This window comes from Eublepharis macularius, chromosome 3 (assembly GCF_028583425.1).
Source record: "Eublepharis macularius isolate TG4126 chromosome 3, MPM_Emac_v1.0, whole genome shotgun sequence".
NCBI lineage: Eukaryota > Metazoa > Chordata > Lepidosauria > Squamata > Eublepharidae > Eublepharis > Eublepharis macularius.
In genome coordinates, this window is record NC_072792.1 from 20430326 (window position 1) to 20449055 (window position 18730).

Genomic DNA, 18730 nt, shown 5'->3' on the forward strand with positions numbered 1-18730 from the left:
TCAGTTATTAGTTGGTCTAATGTATTGGTTACCTCTAAATCTCACTCTACAATCTCTTCTTATCTTGTTGCATAAACCCTTGCGTGTTATTCAAATTGCTTCATTTATTATGATAGCTTCCCCATGTAAATTGTGCTGACTGCTCGCCCTTGCATAGTCCTCATTAGACTAATGAAAACCTTCAAACGAAAAAAACTAAACAACCTGCCAAATAAAGGTCTGAGGTTATTATGAAAATTACAACTCTGGGAGCTGGGAGAAGCTCTGTTCATTAATTCATGCTCAGCAAATTGCTAACTAATTTAGTTGCACTCCTCTGCATTAATGGATTATTTTATAAAAATGTTTTCCACAGCCTAAGACCTTTGGTGCATGCTTTTGAGAGGCTTGAATTCTAATCAACCTTAACAGTAAATTAGGAATGTAATATCTAAATAATAATTGGGATGGCATATGGAGGAAAATAGTGTTTAAAATCCCATGAAAGGTGCTTTTGGTTTTCAGCGTCGTATGTCAATTTCACAGTAGTTAAAACAATTGTACTGGTTTAATATTCTGAAACTGTTCCACGATGAACTGGTAACAATGGCAATCCAAAAAATTTCCCCTCCAAAAAGTTTGATTCAAAGAGTTCTCCGAAAAGGCCAGACAACGCTATGCAAAAGAAACAGAAAAACAAAACATAAATGGAGAGGAGCATTCTTTCGTTAAAGCTGTTGTCCATTAAAACAAACGTTTAAAGGGAAAAATGAAACTTTAAAAAAGAGCATTGAAAGAAAGTCAGTCTGAACTGGAACAGATGAGAAATTGGGCAAAATTGTCTTTTGATAATATGTTTAAAAGACATTATAAACTGCTGACCCAGGCATTCTGAACTATGAATTATCATGTAAAAGTTAATTCGGTTTCCTTAGGGTAAAGCGTTGCTTCAACTTTACATGGAAGTACAAGGGCTGCAACAACGAAGTTAATCATTCCATCAAGTTGATGGAGGAATTTAAACAGCTCCAAGCATGGGGGACTGGGGAGCTATTACTGTGCTTCTTAACCCATAACATAATATTTGGAACAAGACGTTGGCAGTGTTTAGGCAAGTGAAAGTGTTTGTGTCTGTGTCCATGAATGTGATCCAGGATCTACAAGTCAGAGAGAAAAAACAAGACAGAACATTGTGAGGTGGCATATGTCCAGTATTATATATCGGGGGAAAATCTTTTATTAAATCATCCACAAAAATAAATTCATGTGGCCTAGGATCTAAAGCTTAAATTTGCTGTCATGTTTTCACATTAGGTTTTGTGACTATCTGCAGTGAATTTTGTAATGAATGCTTGTCAAAGGTGTGTGGGACATTGTGTTCTATAACTTAGATACAAAACAAGGCATTGGACTAACATATTATTTCACTGTAGCCTGACGTTCAGCCTTATGTTGAGTACCCATCTTGATTCTGAATCTTAACAGGGCAATAACAGTGTGGATGAACAGCTAAATACTTTCTTTTGAAGGCAATTAATTCAGCATCTTAATTTAGCATTAAGCAATTAATTCAGCATTAAGGGTGACAATGCCCGCCCCCCACCTTTAAACAGCTGGGATCAGGAATGGAGCTAGTGGCAGTGCCCCCTCCACCTTCACCCATTTGGGATCAGAAGTGGAGCAGGTAGCAATGCTCACCCCCCCTCCTCCGCCTTCACATAGCTGGGGTCAGGAGCGGAGAAGGTGGCAATGTCCGCCTCTCACCATCACCTGTCTGGGATCAGAAGTGGAGCAGGTAGCAATGCTCACCCCCCCTCCTCCGCCTTCACATAGCTGGGATCAGAAGCAGAGCAAGTGGCAGTGCCCACCCCCTGCCTTTACCCAACTGGGATCAGGAGCGAAGCAGGTGGCAATGCCCGCCCCCAACCTCACTCAGCTGGGATCAGGAGTGGTGTAGGCAGAAATGCTCACCCCCACTTCACCACATCAAGATCAGACATGGAAGAGGCAGCAATGCCCACCCCACTTCACCTGGACAGAATCAGCCAGAAAGCAGGAGACAATGCCTGCCCCCCTTTACCTGGCTGGGATCATGAGTGGAGCAGGTGGTAATGCCTGCCCTTCCTTCACCTGGCCGAGATCAGGTACGGCACAGGCGGCAATGTCATCCCCCACCTTCACCCCACCTGGGATGAGGCACGGAGTAGGAGGCAATGCCCACCCCCCCCTTCACCAGCTGGGATCAGGCAATGCCCGCCCTCCCCTTACCTGCCTTGGATCAGAAGTTGAGCAGGTGGCAATGCCTGCTCCCCTTTCACCCCGCTGGAACCAGGTGTGGAGCAGGTGGCAATGCCTGCCCCCCCCCTTCACCCAGCCGGAATCAGGTGTGGAGCAGGCAGCAACGCCCTTCCTCCCTTCACCCTCCCAAAATCAGGAGTGGAGCAGGTGGCAATGCCTGCCCTCCCTCCACTTGGCCAGGATCAGGAGCATAGCATGTGGCAATGTCTGCCCCACCACCATCACCCAGCTGGGATCAGTCACATTGGAAGAGGCAATGCCCGCCTGCCCACCCTCCCTTTCTAGAGCCTGTTGCATTTTTCCCCCCACAATGGGCTTTGTTACTAATGTTTTATTTAAAAAAACACTCTTCAATAAGAAAAAAAATCCTAAAAAGGGTTTTTTTAAAACACCTATGAAGCAACTTCAGTTTATGCAAAGTCCAATCCAGGTTAGGATATACTAATAATACTCAGAAGCAATGGTGATTATGGCAGTGCAATTTTAAGTAGAGTTATACCCTTCTGAGCACACTGATTTCAATAAATTAAAAAAGGTGTAACTCTGTTTAGGATTGCAGGGGAAGTATTTAAAATTTTTCTGAAGTTTTTCTATCCCATGTTTATGGAACAGAGGCTGTCACAGAGACCTACAAACTAGTCTCCAGCACCATGTCTCTATGCACTTTTGGGCAGCTATGATTTGGTGGGGGAATCAGAGAGAAGAGAGGGTGTTTCTGAGATAAGCTGCCCTCTGGTCTTAAGGCTGTACAATCCCACACTCTCTGGTCATTCTTTTTACTTGTTTAAACCCCAGCTGCCCACAATCAGTAAAAAAGGGAGACAAAAACTGATTAACTGGTTGGTAGTGTGTAAGCGTTGTGCTCCCTAAAAGGCTTTCATTTGGGACCCTACTAGAACAATGCACTTAATTGAGAGATAAGTATAAACCTCTTTTCGCAGCTATTTTGACTGTACAGACAAGACTCAGATGGTGATGAACAACAAAGATTTATTACCAGAGAATAAAGTAACAAGGCAAAGGTTGTGTGTGGAATAGCTCAGTACAGAATTTATAACTGGCTCTCAACTTCACTCCCCAGAGATTAGACATTTGTCCCAATGGGAGATAACACATTGAAACTGAGCCTCAGTTGACACATGCAAACACTGAGGGGACAGTTGATTCCTTTTTCTGCAGTACAGGATCCCTCAGCATTCAAGGCTCACTGGAACCACAACCGACAGGGTTCCCCAACTGACAGGTTCTATCTAGGTTGCTCCTTTAACTCACAATGCCCCTGTTCATTGAATCTGTACCCAAAAATTAGATTTGGGAGGCTTGTTTGTGTCACTAAAACAAGGATCGGGATGTTTCCTAAACTGACCCTAAATCCTAACTAAAAGCCAAGTAAAAATCCTAAACTGATTTCTAAGCTGATGTTCTTATCCAGAGCAGCAATGTCCCATTTTAGGAAAAAGTTCCTCTGTTCCATCTCTTATGCGGAGGCTTGCTCACTCCCCATCCAGATGAATTCCATGGCCTTTGAATTGGTTGACAATCACATGGATTTGCATGAAGCCAAAATCACAAGTATTGGTTCATAGCCTGGAGGAGAGGTAAGATATGGTGATGATTGCTGGAACATTCTTCTCTCTTCTCCATACCACTTGAAATTGCTTAAAAGTAACTGTGGGATTAATCAAATTTAAACTGCTGTATGGCACTTGCTATGCTCTGCCGATATGAGTCCATATGTCTGTGAATGAAATAAGGTGTATGCAGAGTAGGGTTCCCAGCTCCAAGTTGGGAAATTCCTGGAGATCTGGGGAGTGAAACCTGGAGAAACCTGGAGAAAGTGGGTTTTAGGGAGGGAAAGGACATTGGCATGGCATAATTCCATAGAATCCACCCCCCAAAGTAGCCATTTTCTCCAGGTGAACTGTTCTCTGTGGCCTGGAGATCAGTTGTAATTCCAGGAGATCTCCAGCCACTACCTGGAGGCTGCCAACTCTAATGCAGAGGCTTGGGTGGGGATGTTGAAGAATGTGTGACTGCTTGCAAACTGGGCAAAAGAGTGTGAGTGTATGAACAGCAAGGCAAAAGAACAAGAGAAACCTGTCTGCCCCAAAGCAGGATAGGAGTCAAACTTCTATACTACCTTTCCCAATTTTCACTGAAGGTTGACACTTGTGGATAAGTCTTGAAGAGGACAAATATGCACAGAAAAAACGGTGGACACCAAAGGACCTCCATAAACAACTGCCTTGAGAATAAAAATCCTGAATTCCCTTGAACTTGTTTATGTATTTCAATCAGTAAATCAGAAGTCAAAGTTTTATTGAGAATAAACCTTTCATTATTTTTAAAGAATTTGGCAAAAGCCATGAGGAGAGCTTGTGTACGGATTGCCCACGCACTCCTCCCTGCCTCACCACCTCTTCCCTCCCTACCTCACTCTCCTCTCCCTCCTCCCCTCAGAAAAAGATATGTGAGAAGACAGGGAAACCACCAGCCAAGAAGCTGAAGCAAGTTTCCCAGATTAATCTGGATTAACACATATTTATCCAGAGGTCTAGATCCATGTTTACAGTTTGAATCAATTACAAATTGATTCTCTAATTTTATCTGGGAAAGCCAGATTTAGCAGATTCAGTATGAATCCAGTTTACTGCTCTGGCCCTAACTCTTGACTGTTGGATCTGAGCAAGTCTGCTGTACCCTTGTATCAAGCATTGATGGATCATTCAATCTCTCTTGATACGAAAATTCAGCCGTTTACACAGATCCTGATGAACCATACCCAGAACAGTAGGGTGTGTATCCTACCACTCCACTAAACAACTTCTGAAGCCTTCCTCCAGTCTAAGCTTTCTTAAGAGCCATTCGTATGAAAGTGCCTATGGTTGGAGGAACATATGGACACATGAAACTGCCTTATTCTGAAGTCAGTATTGTCTACTCAGATGCAAAGAGGCTCCCCGGGGTCTCAGGCAGAGGACTTTCACATTACCTAACACCTGATCCTTAACTGGATATACAAAGGATTGAACCTGGATCCTTCTGCATGCCAAGTAAATGCTGCATCACAGAGCCATGGCTCCTTCTGTAGTCTGGAGCAGTATCCACCTAGAGCAGGATCTAGTAAGCTGACAAAACTGGGGACCAGGGAGGAATCATATACTTTCCAAAGAGAAATCTTTGAAATATAAGAATGAAGTTTGCTTTTTTTTTTCTTTCTGGGAGGGCTGATAACCGAAAGGTCAGAGGACAACATCACATCTTGACATTTTTAGAACTGGCATCAACAGATTTGCACCTATGCACTAGGCATGAATACATAAATATACAATTAAAATAATTATTAAAAACAAATTGCATTAGGTGCTTATAGCGCCAAGTCTAACAATGCAGTCCTCCAGTTATGAATGTATTCTTTAGTTATGGAGTAAAATTCTAAGTATTCCAGAATATTCTGTAAGTACATTTGCGGAACAGCTTTGGAGATACTGGCAAAAAAATTGTTGAGATTAAAAAGGAACTGAAGAATTAGGACAAGGTACAAGTTAAATGGAAAAATAAAACAGTATGCACATTTGTCAAAAAAATCATTGAAAACAGTAAGGTCCTCCCCCCCCCCTTTTTGTGTATTCACAATTACATTTAGCTTTAGGACATGTTCTAATTTGACTATGTAGATTTTTATTATGCCTCTCTAGACACACATACATTCTCTTTGTGTAAACAAAGGGAACTCTGTTGAATTTTAAAACTGAGGCCTAAGAAAACATGCATTAGAATCACAGGAATTGTTAACCATCTATAGCAGTTTAATATAGGTTGGCAAGGAAAATTGTCTTGGAAAAATTTCCACATATACCAAGAGGCTTTGCAAATTTAAAAAGCCCTCTAGTTTTAGACATCAACTGTTGTGAAGTTTGTGAATATTTCATTGTGTGAAACTGAAGTAATTGCACACAGTTTTCTTTCAGATTATATTGCAAATAATATATTCTGTCTCATTCAGGGTTCATTTATCATTTGCATCAATCGAGAAGATATAAATAGATGTAGATAGAAGAATTTTCTGATCTGATGACCTATTAAACACCATACCCCTGTGAAAATGATGTCTCTGTGTAATCTAGAACTAATACTTATTCTCATACGCATTTGTAACAAGTCTTAAACTATGTTGCAGTAACAAAATTGAAAATTATTTTCAAAATTTTGCAAAGAATTTCACCACCATATTGGGTCTTGAGATGCTTGGAAGAAAGGCGGGAATATAAATATTTTAAATAAATAAATACATTTACTTTAAAATACAGATTATACCTTGTTTGCATCTTCCTGAGTAGATAATTTTCCTTAATGATATAAACAGCCAAACATACCAAATCATTGGGAGAGCCAGTTTGGTGTAGTGGTTAAGAGCAGTGAGACTCTAATCTGGAGAACCGGGTTTAACTCCCCATTCCTCCTCTTGAAGCCAGCTGGGTGACTTTTGGTCAATCACAGCTCTTCCAGAGCTCTCTTAGTACCACCCACCTCACAAGGTGATTGTTATGGGAATAATAGTAACATCCTTTGTAAACCACTGTGATTGGGTGTTAAGTTGTCCTGAAGGGTGGTATATAAATTGAATTTTGTTGTTGTTATTTGCAATACGCTACTTCATTTTTAAATTTATTTTTTAAAGTTAGGTTTTCTCTTTTAAGAAGCCGTTGGAGATATAGGAAAAGTAGATTATTGCAACTTCTCATAAGACATACAAGGTTCAAAGGCTGTTGACATAAATATATTGGTTTGAAGCCTATGGGTGGAACTTTTCAACTTTCTCAGGATTGGGGTCATCACGGTTAGGGAAGAATCAAGGATTGCACACAGATTCCAGTCTGAGAAAAAACCATGAAATGATTTATGAATTTCTCTTGGTTAACCATTGTAGGATGCGTGAGACTTTAGGAAACATCTCTTTTTCCAACATCCTGGAGATGTTAGGAGACAAAAACAGACCAAGAGAGATAATCCCAATGATTTCCCCTATGGTAGTGAAGGCACATAACAATAAATAGTTTTCAAATCAGCGCCTTTTAACAGCACCGCCATGTCTCCTGAGATTGGCTGCTTCACCCTGTTTGATGCTAGAAAATTCCATAGTGGTGGTAGCTGTGAACAATGCCTCCTTCCAGAAATTCTTCTTCACATGACAGCACCCTAAGATTGACTGGGCTGTAAATTGTGGCATGGTTTTAAGTTCCAATCACAGTAGAATTAATTAACCAAAGATCAAATGGAGGAAGTGACGTTCTGAACAAAAATATTTGTTTAATGGTTCAATATCTAAAGGTATTTCTTATTCAATTTGGCGGGATTAAAAAAATAGATATTTTTAAAAAAATTGTTGAAACCCAATCAAAAACTCCACAAAATGTTGCCACATTCACATGAGACCACAGTGCCTTTTTCCTCTTTGGGTGTCAACTCTTAAATCAATTAATATACCTACTACTTTAACTTTTAAATAAACCATATATTCTGAAATTAGCATTCTTCTTAGAGGGCACTTGAATTAAAAGAAGAAAGGGGATCAGGAAGAGCCAAGACTGCTTCCAGAGGCAGAGCTTTCCCAACAACTCACACCAGTAATTATTAAAAGTCATTCTAACTCCAATTGATGGATTAACATATATGTGTCTTGGAGGAAAACAGAGTTATGCACAAATGCTTAATGACTAATGGTCAAAAATTCAGATTTTTTTTAAAAAAATAGGCAAGTAATGCAGACGAGGCATGTTCCATCCTAAGAATCAAAATGCCTGTACCTATTTGGTTTGTACTCATTTCTCCACCTGTAATAATGATTAATGATTTTGAATGATTAAAGGTGGTCAGAAACAAAATTGCATATCTGAACCGTGGGTCCATAATGATGCAAACAGATAATTACTATCTCCGCAAATATCTGTAAGTGAAATCGCTTGTTTTTAATACAGGTAAGCTCGCCCTAAAAGTTGCAGGGCTGGTTCTGGAGATATGATAAATGTAGTCATGACAGAAAACAATTTTTAATTTAGTATACCCTATAAATCTAGATAACCCATGAATATTTACAACCAATTCAGTAGGCAGAGACACAGGGAGAGGAAGGAAAAGGGGACAAAAGGCGGCGATGATCTAAACAATGTCTAAGGGGGAGGGGAGGAAAGCCGTTTCAACTGGAACTGAACTCAGACTAGATAAGCTCATAATTGCAAAGAGATCCACTCTGCAGAACCTCCTCCAAGGTCCACTTTAAAAAAAAATAGACATTGCATAAAACATGTCACCATTTTACCAGAATCCTACTGGGCTTAACAAGGAGGAATTCATTTTTACCTCCATAAAACTTGAATGGACTGAATGAGAAAATTTTTCTCAGTATTACAAACAAGCCTATTTGGTCACATCACTCTCAGCATGGATCCCATTTGCAGAGTCTAAGTGGGGGGCACACAAGTAACCATAACAGGTTGTGTGTGCAATGAACCAAAATTAATGATTTGAATAAAAGAAATGTTGTTTCCATTAATTTTTAGTGTAATCTTATTAAAGATGCCACCTGTCCAGAATGGAAGTGTCCAGATTTTAATTTCCCTTCCACGTCTCACAGTAGTTGCACATAAGACAGAGCTGGGAAGCTTTTGTATGTATTAAACTATACCACAAAATATGTCCCATTTTTAAAATCTTTACTGCTACAGTAATTCCGTACAGATGTATTGCTGCACTTGCTATTATGGCTCTATTCTGCTTTGCCACCAAGCTGTTGCCTTTTTGAGTCGAACCTCTATCATCCCATTATCTCACCATTCCACAGAGGTAGCTTCAAGTGTATATATCATCTATGCACAAAATTATAGCCTGCCTCAACTGTATTTCTATAATTGAAGAGGGAAAAGAGACATAGAAAGTTCCTAATAAGTCTGTATAAACCAAATGAGAAGATGGCAAAATAATCAATAGAAATACTAATAGACATTAATCTAACTCATACATTTTCAGTCAGATGGCTGATTAAATTTAAAATAAATTACATGATATCTGCCAGTCTCATTTTACACCATTAACAGCTGCCGGAGCTAAGCAATTTAGCCTCTCAGCCTCCCATTCACATGGCCCCATCAACAGTTATCTCATAGTGGTTGACTTTAAGTGACTGTTTCTTTGATCAACTACAGACACACATCAATTAAATAAAACAATTTTTCTCTAAAATACTGTTCGAGACATCTAAGAAGTGTAATAGATAAGGGCTACAGTTTTCATATCTGCTTTTCATTGTGTGATTTTAATCCATTTGTTCCTCTCTTTAAGCACCGTTATTAAAACCATTTTTACCATTTAAATTTCCCCCCGTTATTAAAATAATTAATACCACGCGGGTGTGCATGCATGTGCGTGCACACACACACATACACACACACACAAAGAGATGAATGAATATTTTCTTGTAGAAAGGAATTGACTCTTTTTCTGTCACCACCATGTGTGCACCATCCATAGCATCAAGAATACAATTGCTTGATTACTGATAATGGGATAAAATATTAATTTCATTTAAGTAATTAAAAAAAATTTACTTCTGTACCTTTCTCCATGTGCATTCTTTTTGAATCATGACCGCCATCGTGGCCAGCCAGGTCACCTTCTTTGGGGCCAGGTAGAACATTCGGTGATAAACCCATTAACATCTGGTTCATGGATAGTCCGTTCTGATGGACAGCTGCTGGCACAATATACAAAGAAGCCAAAATAATAAATTAGTGCTATTAAAACCCACATTACTGATGTCAAACACCCTAGCTTTTGTCTGCATGAAGGTGTCACTGAGGATGGCAGACCCTAACTATGGGAGAGAACGATCACAGTTCTGACCTTCCCACTGCTGGATTACCCTGCTATCCACATGCCACATGCAGGACATAAATTGTTGGAATAGTGTTTGCACATGCAGAGTCCCATGTGCACAGGCCTACCTCTAACACTGAAGTTTATGCAAAGATCACATCAGTGTACATGGGCCCTGTTTCAACATTACAGCCAGTTCATGGACATTAGACTAGGGGTGTGCACTTCAGGTTTATGATTTGGGTTTTTAACCCAAATCAGGCCTGATTCGAATAGATTCGGTATTTCTGAATTGGCCCCAGCATTGCTGAGCCGATTCATAAATACCGAATCAAAAGTTTTCCAAAAGCTTTGGAGCATTTTAGAAAGCTTCAGGCAGCAGCCAGCCCAGCACTTTTCTTGCCACTTGCAAGTGGCAAGAAAAGTGTTGCTTTGAGCTTCCTGTCCTGCTGCTTTTTTCACCCGCTGGAAGGGAGAGGAGGAGGTTTCCTCCCTCCTTCCCCCTCCCATTGGGAGAGTGCGGTGTAGTGCACGCACAGCTTCAATGTAGTAGTGTTTATGTGCAGCTTGAATGGAAACCGCAAAAGATTTATGAATGGGAACGCTTTTGCTACATTTATTTAACTGCATGTGTGAATAAGCCATCACAGATCACACACTAGTGATGGAACTTCTACTTCAAGGACAATGTTTTCAATAGCCAGGTCATTCGTCCAAACGTCAGGCATCAAGTGATAAGAAAACAAGTGATACAGGTGTGAGTGTGACCTGGGCCTTATTTTCAGTCCTTTGATTTACAGCTCTTGTAAGTAATGTTCTAGTCTGAAAAAGCTTACAATGCACTATTCTCTACATGTAATGCCAGTAACAAATCTGAATTTCTTTCTGCTGCTTCATACAATCAAAAAAAGTTTGTCCAGATTTTAATGCCAGAATGGCTGGGAATATAATTAAGAGTGCCATATAAAGGATGGCACTGTAAATGAAGATTTTTTTTCCAGGTCAAGTACAGTCAAACATTGGTTCTACTGCTGAAAGGCCATACAGAAATATAACAGCATCAAAAGACAGTTTTCCATAAGAGCTTGGCAAGGAGTGTGATACGCAATGCTAAATGTGATATAAAAAGACCCAACAAGCACTTAACAAACCTTTGTTTTCCCCTGCCTTCACGGAATTGCAAAAATGGGAAGGGGGTTGGTTGTTAACATCTGGTAAGCCACAATATCTGGTTAGTAGCAGTTTGGTGGTTCATGTTTTCTACAGGCCTGGCCTGTGAATGTTGACTTCTGAAATTAATCTCATAAACTCATTTCCCCACTAAACGTCCTTTAATGTTCACACCTTGCTTTTTAATACATCAGTTCTATGAACGTAGGTACAATATTCAGTACTAGAAGCTGGGGGGAAATAATGTTAAGAAATAGTTGTTCCAAGAGAAGCTGACAACAAAATGCTTTATTTATTTATATTATCATTTATTTACTTTTTTTTCTACCATGCCTTTCTCCTCAGTTGGGACCCCAAATGGCTTGCATGTTTTCATCTCTTCCTCCATTTTCTCCTCTGTAAGGAAAGTTAGACTGAGAGTGTGACTGACCCAAGGTCACCCAGCAAACTTCCATGGCAGAATGAGGTATGACTCTGGGTTTTCCAAATCCTAGTCCAACACACTGGCCCTGATCTTGGAGATCAGTTTAGCAGATGACTTGTAAATGGTAAATGACAAAGAAAAAGCATTGTGACCTACGGATTCTGTCTGAAGAACTTTCAGTTCGCGCAGGCGAGCTGGAAACGCTGCTGCTGCGATGAGAGGACGGGTGGCTTCCGGGCCTTCGGCCCTCTTCAAGGGATGGAGCAGGAGAAGGGCTGTCTGGGACTCGTTCCTGCACATCACCGAAAGAAAACAAATGCAATGTAAAAACGATACCCCTGTACACAAGCTTCTTATTTTTAGTTTCAAATAGGGCTGTGCGCTCACAAAAAAAAATGGGTATCATTTCAGATCTGGGTTGCTGGTAGAACACCTGTTATCCTGACTTTTTAGGGGCACCCTTACTAGTTGAGATTCTGATTTGAAATTTTTTTGGGGGGGGGACACAAATTAACAAATAAATAAATATTCCCTATTTTCCTTAGCAGTCAGTCCTCAAGCACTGGAATGGGTTTTGGTATAGTTGTTCCGTGCGTCTCACTTCCCTCAGCAATTTTACAGTTGTGGGGTCAATTTATTTTGTTCTGCACGTGCCTTAAATAATCAGGATTATAAGCGAGGGTGCTGTCATTGCTGGTGGCATCATCAGTGATGTCAGAGCACACACATCCTTTTAAAAATGTTTCATGTGTGCTTTTATCATTATATTGATATACAGGCTGAATTTTTAAAATAAAGGTCAAAATGAACACATGGGGAAGTCTTTGCATAGGGAAGCCTAATAGGGGAGCAGCTGCGGCACCCAGACCAAAGTTCATCTCCCCCTGTGGTCTAAATCAGAGAGCTCCACCTGGTTTGAGCCAGAGCCAGAAGGCAGAGGCTGGCACCAGCCAGGCAAACTGACTTCTGTTGGGACAGAGCCCAGACCAGCAGAGGCTCTATGCTTTTCAAACTGTGCTGCTCTTTTTGGTGCCAGAGGTTGCCACCCACCACCCCTTCCCCTGTGCCTCTAGGGATTTTGTAATTTTTAAAATCGTCCGTTTCATATTGTTATATCAACCTATCATTGTAACAGATACAGCGGACTCTCAGAAATCCCAGCCTTTATTTTTAAAAACTCTCTAGCCCTTTCCATTGCAGAGATTTTTTTTAAAAAAGGTGTATCTCCACAATGGAAGGAGCTAGAAACTTACTCCTTTTTAAAATGACAACTTGGAATTCAGAGAATCTGCTGCATCTATTGTTGCAGTGGTAGGTCAATACATCAATATGAAATTGATAATTAAAAAAGATAGACAACAAAACCAGGATGGGGTGAAAGGAAGTGAGGGAAGGAGTTGTTTGACAATGATGAATGTCCAATAACCCAAAAGTGGGTTGGAGGTGGGTGGGACAAACAAAATTGAAAGAAACGTTACATACAAGGAAAAAATAGACTCGAAATTGGCTTCCAGAAAAAGATTGGGAGTAAAAGAGGTCTCAAAAGAACAGATAAAAACCTGGGGGAAGGGGGAAACCCATGTGGAAAACCCCACAGTTCAGAATCCAAATTGGTTCTGTATTTGGAAATACTGCAAAATGCTAAACTTAAAACCAATGGCCCCATTCTCCAGTCACACATAGTGTTAGTTGCGGGGAAAACAATATAAAATGCACCAAGGTTGAAGTCACTGAAATAGTGGCAAACTTCCTTTACTGTGTATACAAGAGGAGAAGTGTGTTTAGAATGTTTAACAATTAACAGGCTCCACTTGTTTTTGACACTGTTACGGTTATGCCAATAAAGGTTCTGTCTTGGGAAGTGCATCTGTGAGTATGAATGCACAAATACAGAAACCTGGTCATGGGTCTCTCAGAGCAATCCTAAGTAGACATGGGCATGGAACAAAAAAAAAAAATGAACCATGAACCACGGAACTGGACCAGTTATGAACCAGTTCGTGGTTCGTGGGGTTTAAATGCCCCTTTCTGGACTTAACAGCAGCAGAGGAAGGGGCATTTGACAGTTTAAAGAGCCCTTTCCTGACTTGCAAGCGGCAGGTCCCTTTAAACTGCCCAAACCCCAGCCCCTCTACCTCATACCCCCCCCCCGGGCACTGGCCCTGGCCCACACTTTCCTTATCCTGCAGCGCAGTCCTTCCTCTCCTCCCAGGAGGTGTGGGGAGGCCATTTTTGGCTTCCTTGCCCCTCAAATGGCAAGTATAAGGTAAGTGTGGGGCTAGGGCTGGGGCTGGGGGTAGGGGGAGCGGGTTTGGGCAATTTAAAGGGCCCTGCCACCGGCAGGTCCCTTTAAACTATCAGCTGGCAGGTGGCGGGGGGGGAGTTTAAATGGCTATTTCCCTGGCGGAAGGTAAGTGTGGGGCTGGGGCTGGGGGGGGGGGTAGGGGGACTGGGGTTTGGGCATTTCCCTGGGGAAATGGCCATTTAAACTGCTCCTGTAAATATGACCCAATGAACCAGCATGAAAAGGAGCTTCCACGAACCCTGGTTCGCCAACCCCGAACCGGCCTGGTCTGTGGGGGTTTTTGGGTCGTATTTAGGTTAGTGCCCATCTCTAATCCTAAACAGGTCATCTCAAAAGTAAGCCCCATTTTATTCCTTGTAATGTGTTCCTAAACAGGTCATCTCAAAAGTAAGCCCCATTTTATTCCTTGTAATGTGTTCCTAAACAGGTCATCTCAAAAGTAAGCCCCATTTTATTCCATGTAAGTGTTCTTAGGACTGCAACCTTTATCTAATTATTACCCAGTTTGGAGGAAGGCATGTGTCAAGAAGGCCATGGAAAGAAAATACTGAAATAGATATATTACAGGATGCCTTTTTTCAAGTTAAATGTGCTAATAGAGAATTGACAACTTTAGCATTTGATTGTGTATGTATTCAGGATATCTTAAATGAATGTGAGGATATCTACAAACCCACAAAATATATTTCTATAAATTTAAGCTGCAAACACAGATCATACATAAAAAGCAAACCAATGTATGTCACCATTTTATTTAATAAATAATGTTACTATTTGGCATGCCATGCATTATCTTCTGAAGAGCTTCATTAAAATGAAATCCAGTGAGCATATAAGATTTGAATAGAGTTGTGCAGTAAATTAATTTATTTTTAAGAGCTTAATTTGTTTTCCATATTTATGTATGCCTTTACAAAGCAAATTATAAGATGGAGACAGCAGGGAAAAATGCATAGGGCAACACAACACAATTATGACTGAAACAAAGGTGATAATGGCTTTTATTATTGTCATATAATAAGACATACCATGACAAAGTGTAGGAGAGAGCGTTTTGTAAACTCCGTTTATCAGTTCATTTGAGGAATACCCTTTAACCTTAATAGAAAGGCAACTGAACTAGGCAGATGTAGGACTGTAATTAATTTAATTCCTCAACTCTCTGTTTTATAGCCTTGCTACAGAATTCCTCCAATCAATAATGTACAATCTCTTGCAATTTTCTATGTTTATCAAAACTAACTGCAATAATAAATGGAAATGCTAGTAATAATAAACTAAAGCACTCTCTTCCTTCAAAAAATGCATAGCAATACACTAATGGAGGTGGGATATCAATATAAGAAAGTCCTCCTTGTGGGGAGGGGGTAATGATGGATTTAGTAAAATACTGGCTTTCTTTTACGAAAATGATGTGATCAGGAGGAAAACTATTTTTTTAAAAAGTGAATTAAGATGTGTTTAGTCAGTTCATCATATAGAACTTTTCTATACTCATCATGCAGAGCTATCACAGAAGAGATGGAGATGGGAAACAAGAAGTGTAGACCTTGAGGCTAGAGATGGGCACGATCCAAAAAAATTAACGATCCAGCTGATCGTGGATCGGCGCCGGCGACGATCCCGAATTAATGATCCACACCGATCATCTCCCGTTCCCGAACCGTGGATCATGGATGCCACAGTATTCCCAGCTATGTTGGAAGGTGGGTTGTGGCGGCGGCCGACTCTCTCAGTCTCTCTCTCTCTCTCTCTCTCCAAAGGCTAGCAAGTAGCAAGCAAGAGCTCTGTCCCACTCCACTGCTCACAGAAAGTGAAACCCAGCCTGGGAGCCCATGGCATGGGTCCCATTCAGCAACACAGGAGGTCTGTGTTTGGCCATCAGAGCTGCCTATCAGGGTTTACAGGGATGAGATTGGGGTGCCCATGGCTACAGAACACCCCCTTCCCCCTCCCTCCCCTGGGTGTCTTCTCCCAACTGGTGACTGCTTTGCTGCTCCGTGGTTGGAAGGAAGCCCTGCTGATCAAGGAAAGCTGGGCTTCCATTCGGGTTTCCAGGGCGACAGGAGGGCAAACACAGCTCAGGCATTCCCCTGGCTCCATTGCCAGGGGAATAGATTGCTGGTGCCTGAGTGTCTGGATCCCCAATCCAAGCCCGATTGCCTCGATCCAGGCCCCTCCCGATCGCTGGATCGTTGGCCGTGGACAATCACGATCCGCCGGGTCACGATCGCACGATCACCATTATCGTGGGGTTTTTTTGATCGTAGTGTGGATCATTCCCATCTCTACTTGAGGCCTCTATTGCACAAAGAAATTGGGAAGCTATCAAGCTCTACTCTTGGGTATTCTGTGGATGGTTTTCACAGACTGTTGCTACTTATATCAGCAAAAGGCAAATTCTGCCCTTTATAAACACACACACACCAACTGCAGCTGGTGAGAAAATAGTCAAATTGGTCTGAGTAATATTATGCGTAACCTTCACTGCTATCTTTACTGGTGTCCACTGATGCTCACTCTCTAGAGCCCTCAGGAGAAATCAGCTATCATGACCAAGCTGCCTTAGGCAGGACTGCTAGGCTACAACCTAGGGGCCTCTACTGCAACCAGAGACAAGGAAAGATTTTCCCAGCCACTCCTCTGGTCTTGTCAGCCACCTCTATATTGGCCCCTCCCCAATGTTCAGTACACCTCCAGTCATGCAGCCTACAACACAGAGGATTGGGTAGATGACAGGGCAAATGGAAACAGGTGGGGAAACTCATGTCTGCCTAATTTTTTTTACTTCAGCAGTGATCTTAACGATTCAGTATTAGGCCCGGTGTATGCGTCCATCAGAATGAGGTGGTAGAATAGAGTTGCCAGCTCCAGGTTGGGGAATTCCAGGAGATTTGGGGGTTGGCACATAAAGAGGACTGGCTTTGGGGAGGAGAGGGGCCTTAGCAGGGAATAATGCCACCGAGTTCACCATTCAGTGCAGCGATTTTCTCCAGGGGAACTGATCTCTGTGACCTGAAGATCCGTTATAATTCTGGGAGATCTCCTGCTACTACCTGGAGGCTGACAACCCTATGGTAGAAACATGAAATGGTAGTGCCATCTTATAAGGTTAGACTGAAAAGTGTGTGTTGTATTTTTGAATACTTCCCCCTCCATTTTGAAATTAAATGGAAGTATAAAGTGTAATATCAGGGAGAAAGGTTTGGACTCAGCTACTCATATTTCTATAGTTTCCAGTTGCAGTGAATTCTCTCTAGGGGTTTGCAATCTGGGTCTGGGATTCAGGGGAAAAGCCAGATTCTCCAGATCACATTAGAGAATCCCAGATCTGGTCTGGGTACCCAGACTGAAACTCCTGAATATATCTATATCCAGTAAATCCAGATTAATTTGGGAAACACAACTTGGCTGTTTCCCTGCAAAGAAACAGAATTTCCTGCCTTTTCTTGGAGTGGGTGGAGGACGGCGGAGGGAGTGAAGCAAAGGCAGGAGGAAGGGGAATGAGACAGGGAGGGGGGCAGTGACTGACCACTCCTGGAAGGAGCTCTCCTTCTCCAGTCAATGGGATTCTCTGGTTCTGTTGGGCTAAGTTGCAACACTGTCCCTTGCTTCAGTTTGGCGTGGGTGGAATGGATGTCATTCATTGGTGTGATGTTGGTCCCCTAATTTCACTTTGGTTTTGGGAGGAATTCCATTCCCTTGCTTCAGTTTGCTTCTGTTGGGCTTCCTCTGGGATGAGCTTGCATTTGAGAGTGTGCCTTGGCCATGGCAGCCTGGCTGTTGTGTGTTTGTGCCCCAAGAACCAGCTTGGGAACTTGCCCGTCACTGGGAGAGTGACTCCGAGGAGCTTGTTCAGGGGCACTTGGATAGCGGGAAGTGCTTCATTTTAGTTCTGATGAGCTTTCTGCCTATGGAGCTTTCATTTGGGAGTGCGCCTTGGATGTGGCAGCCTTGCCTCAGTGTGTTTCTGCAGCAGAAGTCAGCTTTTTTGACTTTCCCCCCATAGGAAACAAAGGAGTTGCTGGGGCACCTTGTTCCTAGTCAGTACTAGGGAAAAAAAAGAGGATTCTATTTTGCAGCATCAGGGAGATTCTGGTCGAATCCACATTCACCCATTACCCACATGTTTATCGGATATCTTCCGTTTGCCTCCAATCCGTGATTTTTTCCTCTTCGTTCACATTCCTGCTTCCAATTCGTCTTTCTCGCGTGTCCCTCCGGTCACACGGCTGCTCGAAAACCGCTTTTTTGGGCGGGACTTTTTTCCCCGCTTTTTTTTTATTTTTTTGAGCGCACTTTTCCGTTATTTTGATCTTGCCTTATAAAGAAACATCATTGAAGATAATGATGCCTCTCTTTCCCCCACTGACAGCACTGATGGCTCTCTCCCGTTTCTTTTTTGGAAATTTGGAAGCATGTGGGAAGCTTTCGTGGGCATTTCCTATGCAGGACAGTTCAGTGCCTGAATTTTACTGAAGTTTCACTTCCTTGGAGTGTCATTATTTCGATATTTTGTAATTTCGATATTACAGTAATATAAAATAAAAAAAATAAAAAACAGTTAAAAGGGAAGTTTCGTGAGTCCGTTCTGAGGATGGATTCACCCCAAAATGATTTTTCAAACTACCAGATTTGATTCAGAAACAGCATAATCAATAAATCCAATGCTATGAAGTCAA

At 41.7% G+C, this 18730-nt stretch overlaps 1 protein-coding gene across 1 annotated transcript in view; it reads right to left on the reverse strand.

Moving 5' to 3' along the window:
* DACH1 (dachshund family transcription factor 1) overlaps window positions 1-18730 on the reverse strand; it is a 521772-nt gene that overhangs the window by 140107 nt on the left and 362935 nt on the right. Inside the window, exons 5-6 of the mRNA XM_054973584.1 lie at window positions 11900-12035; window positions 9890-10024 (exon numbers count right to left, since the gene is read on the reverse strand). Coding sequence (XP_054829559.1) covers window positions 9890-10024; window positions 11900-12035 — 271 coding nt within the window. The remainder of the gene's footprint in view (window positions 1-9889; window positions 10025-11899; window positions 12036-18730) is intronic.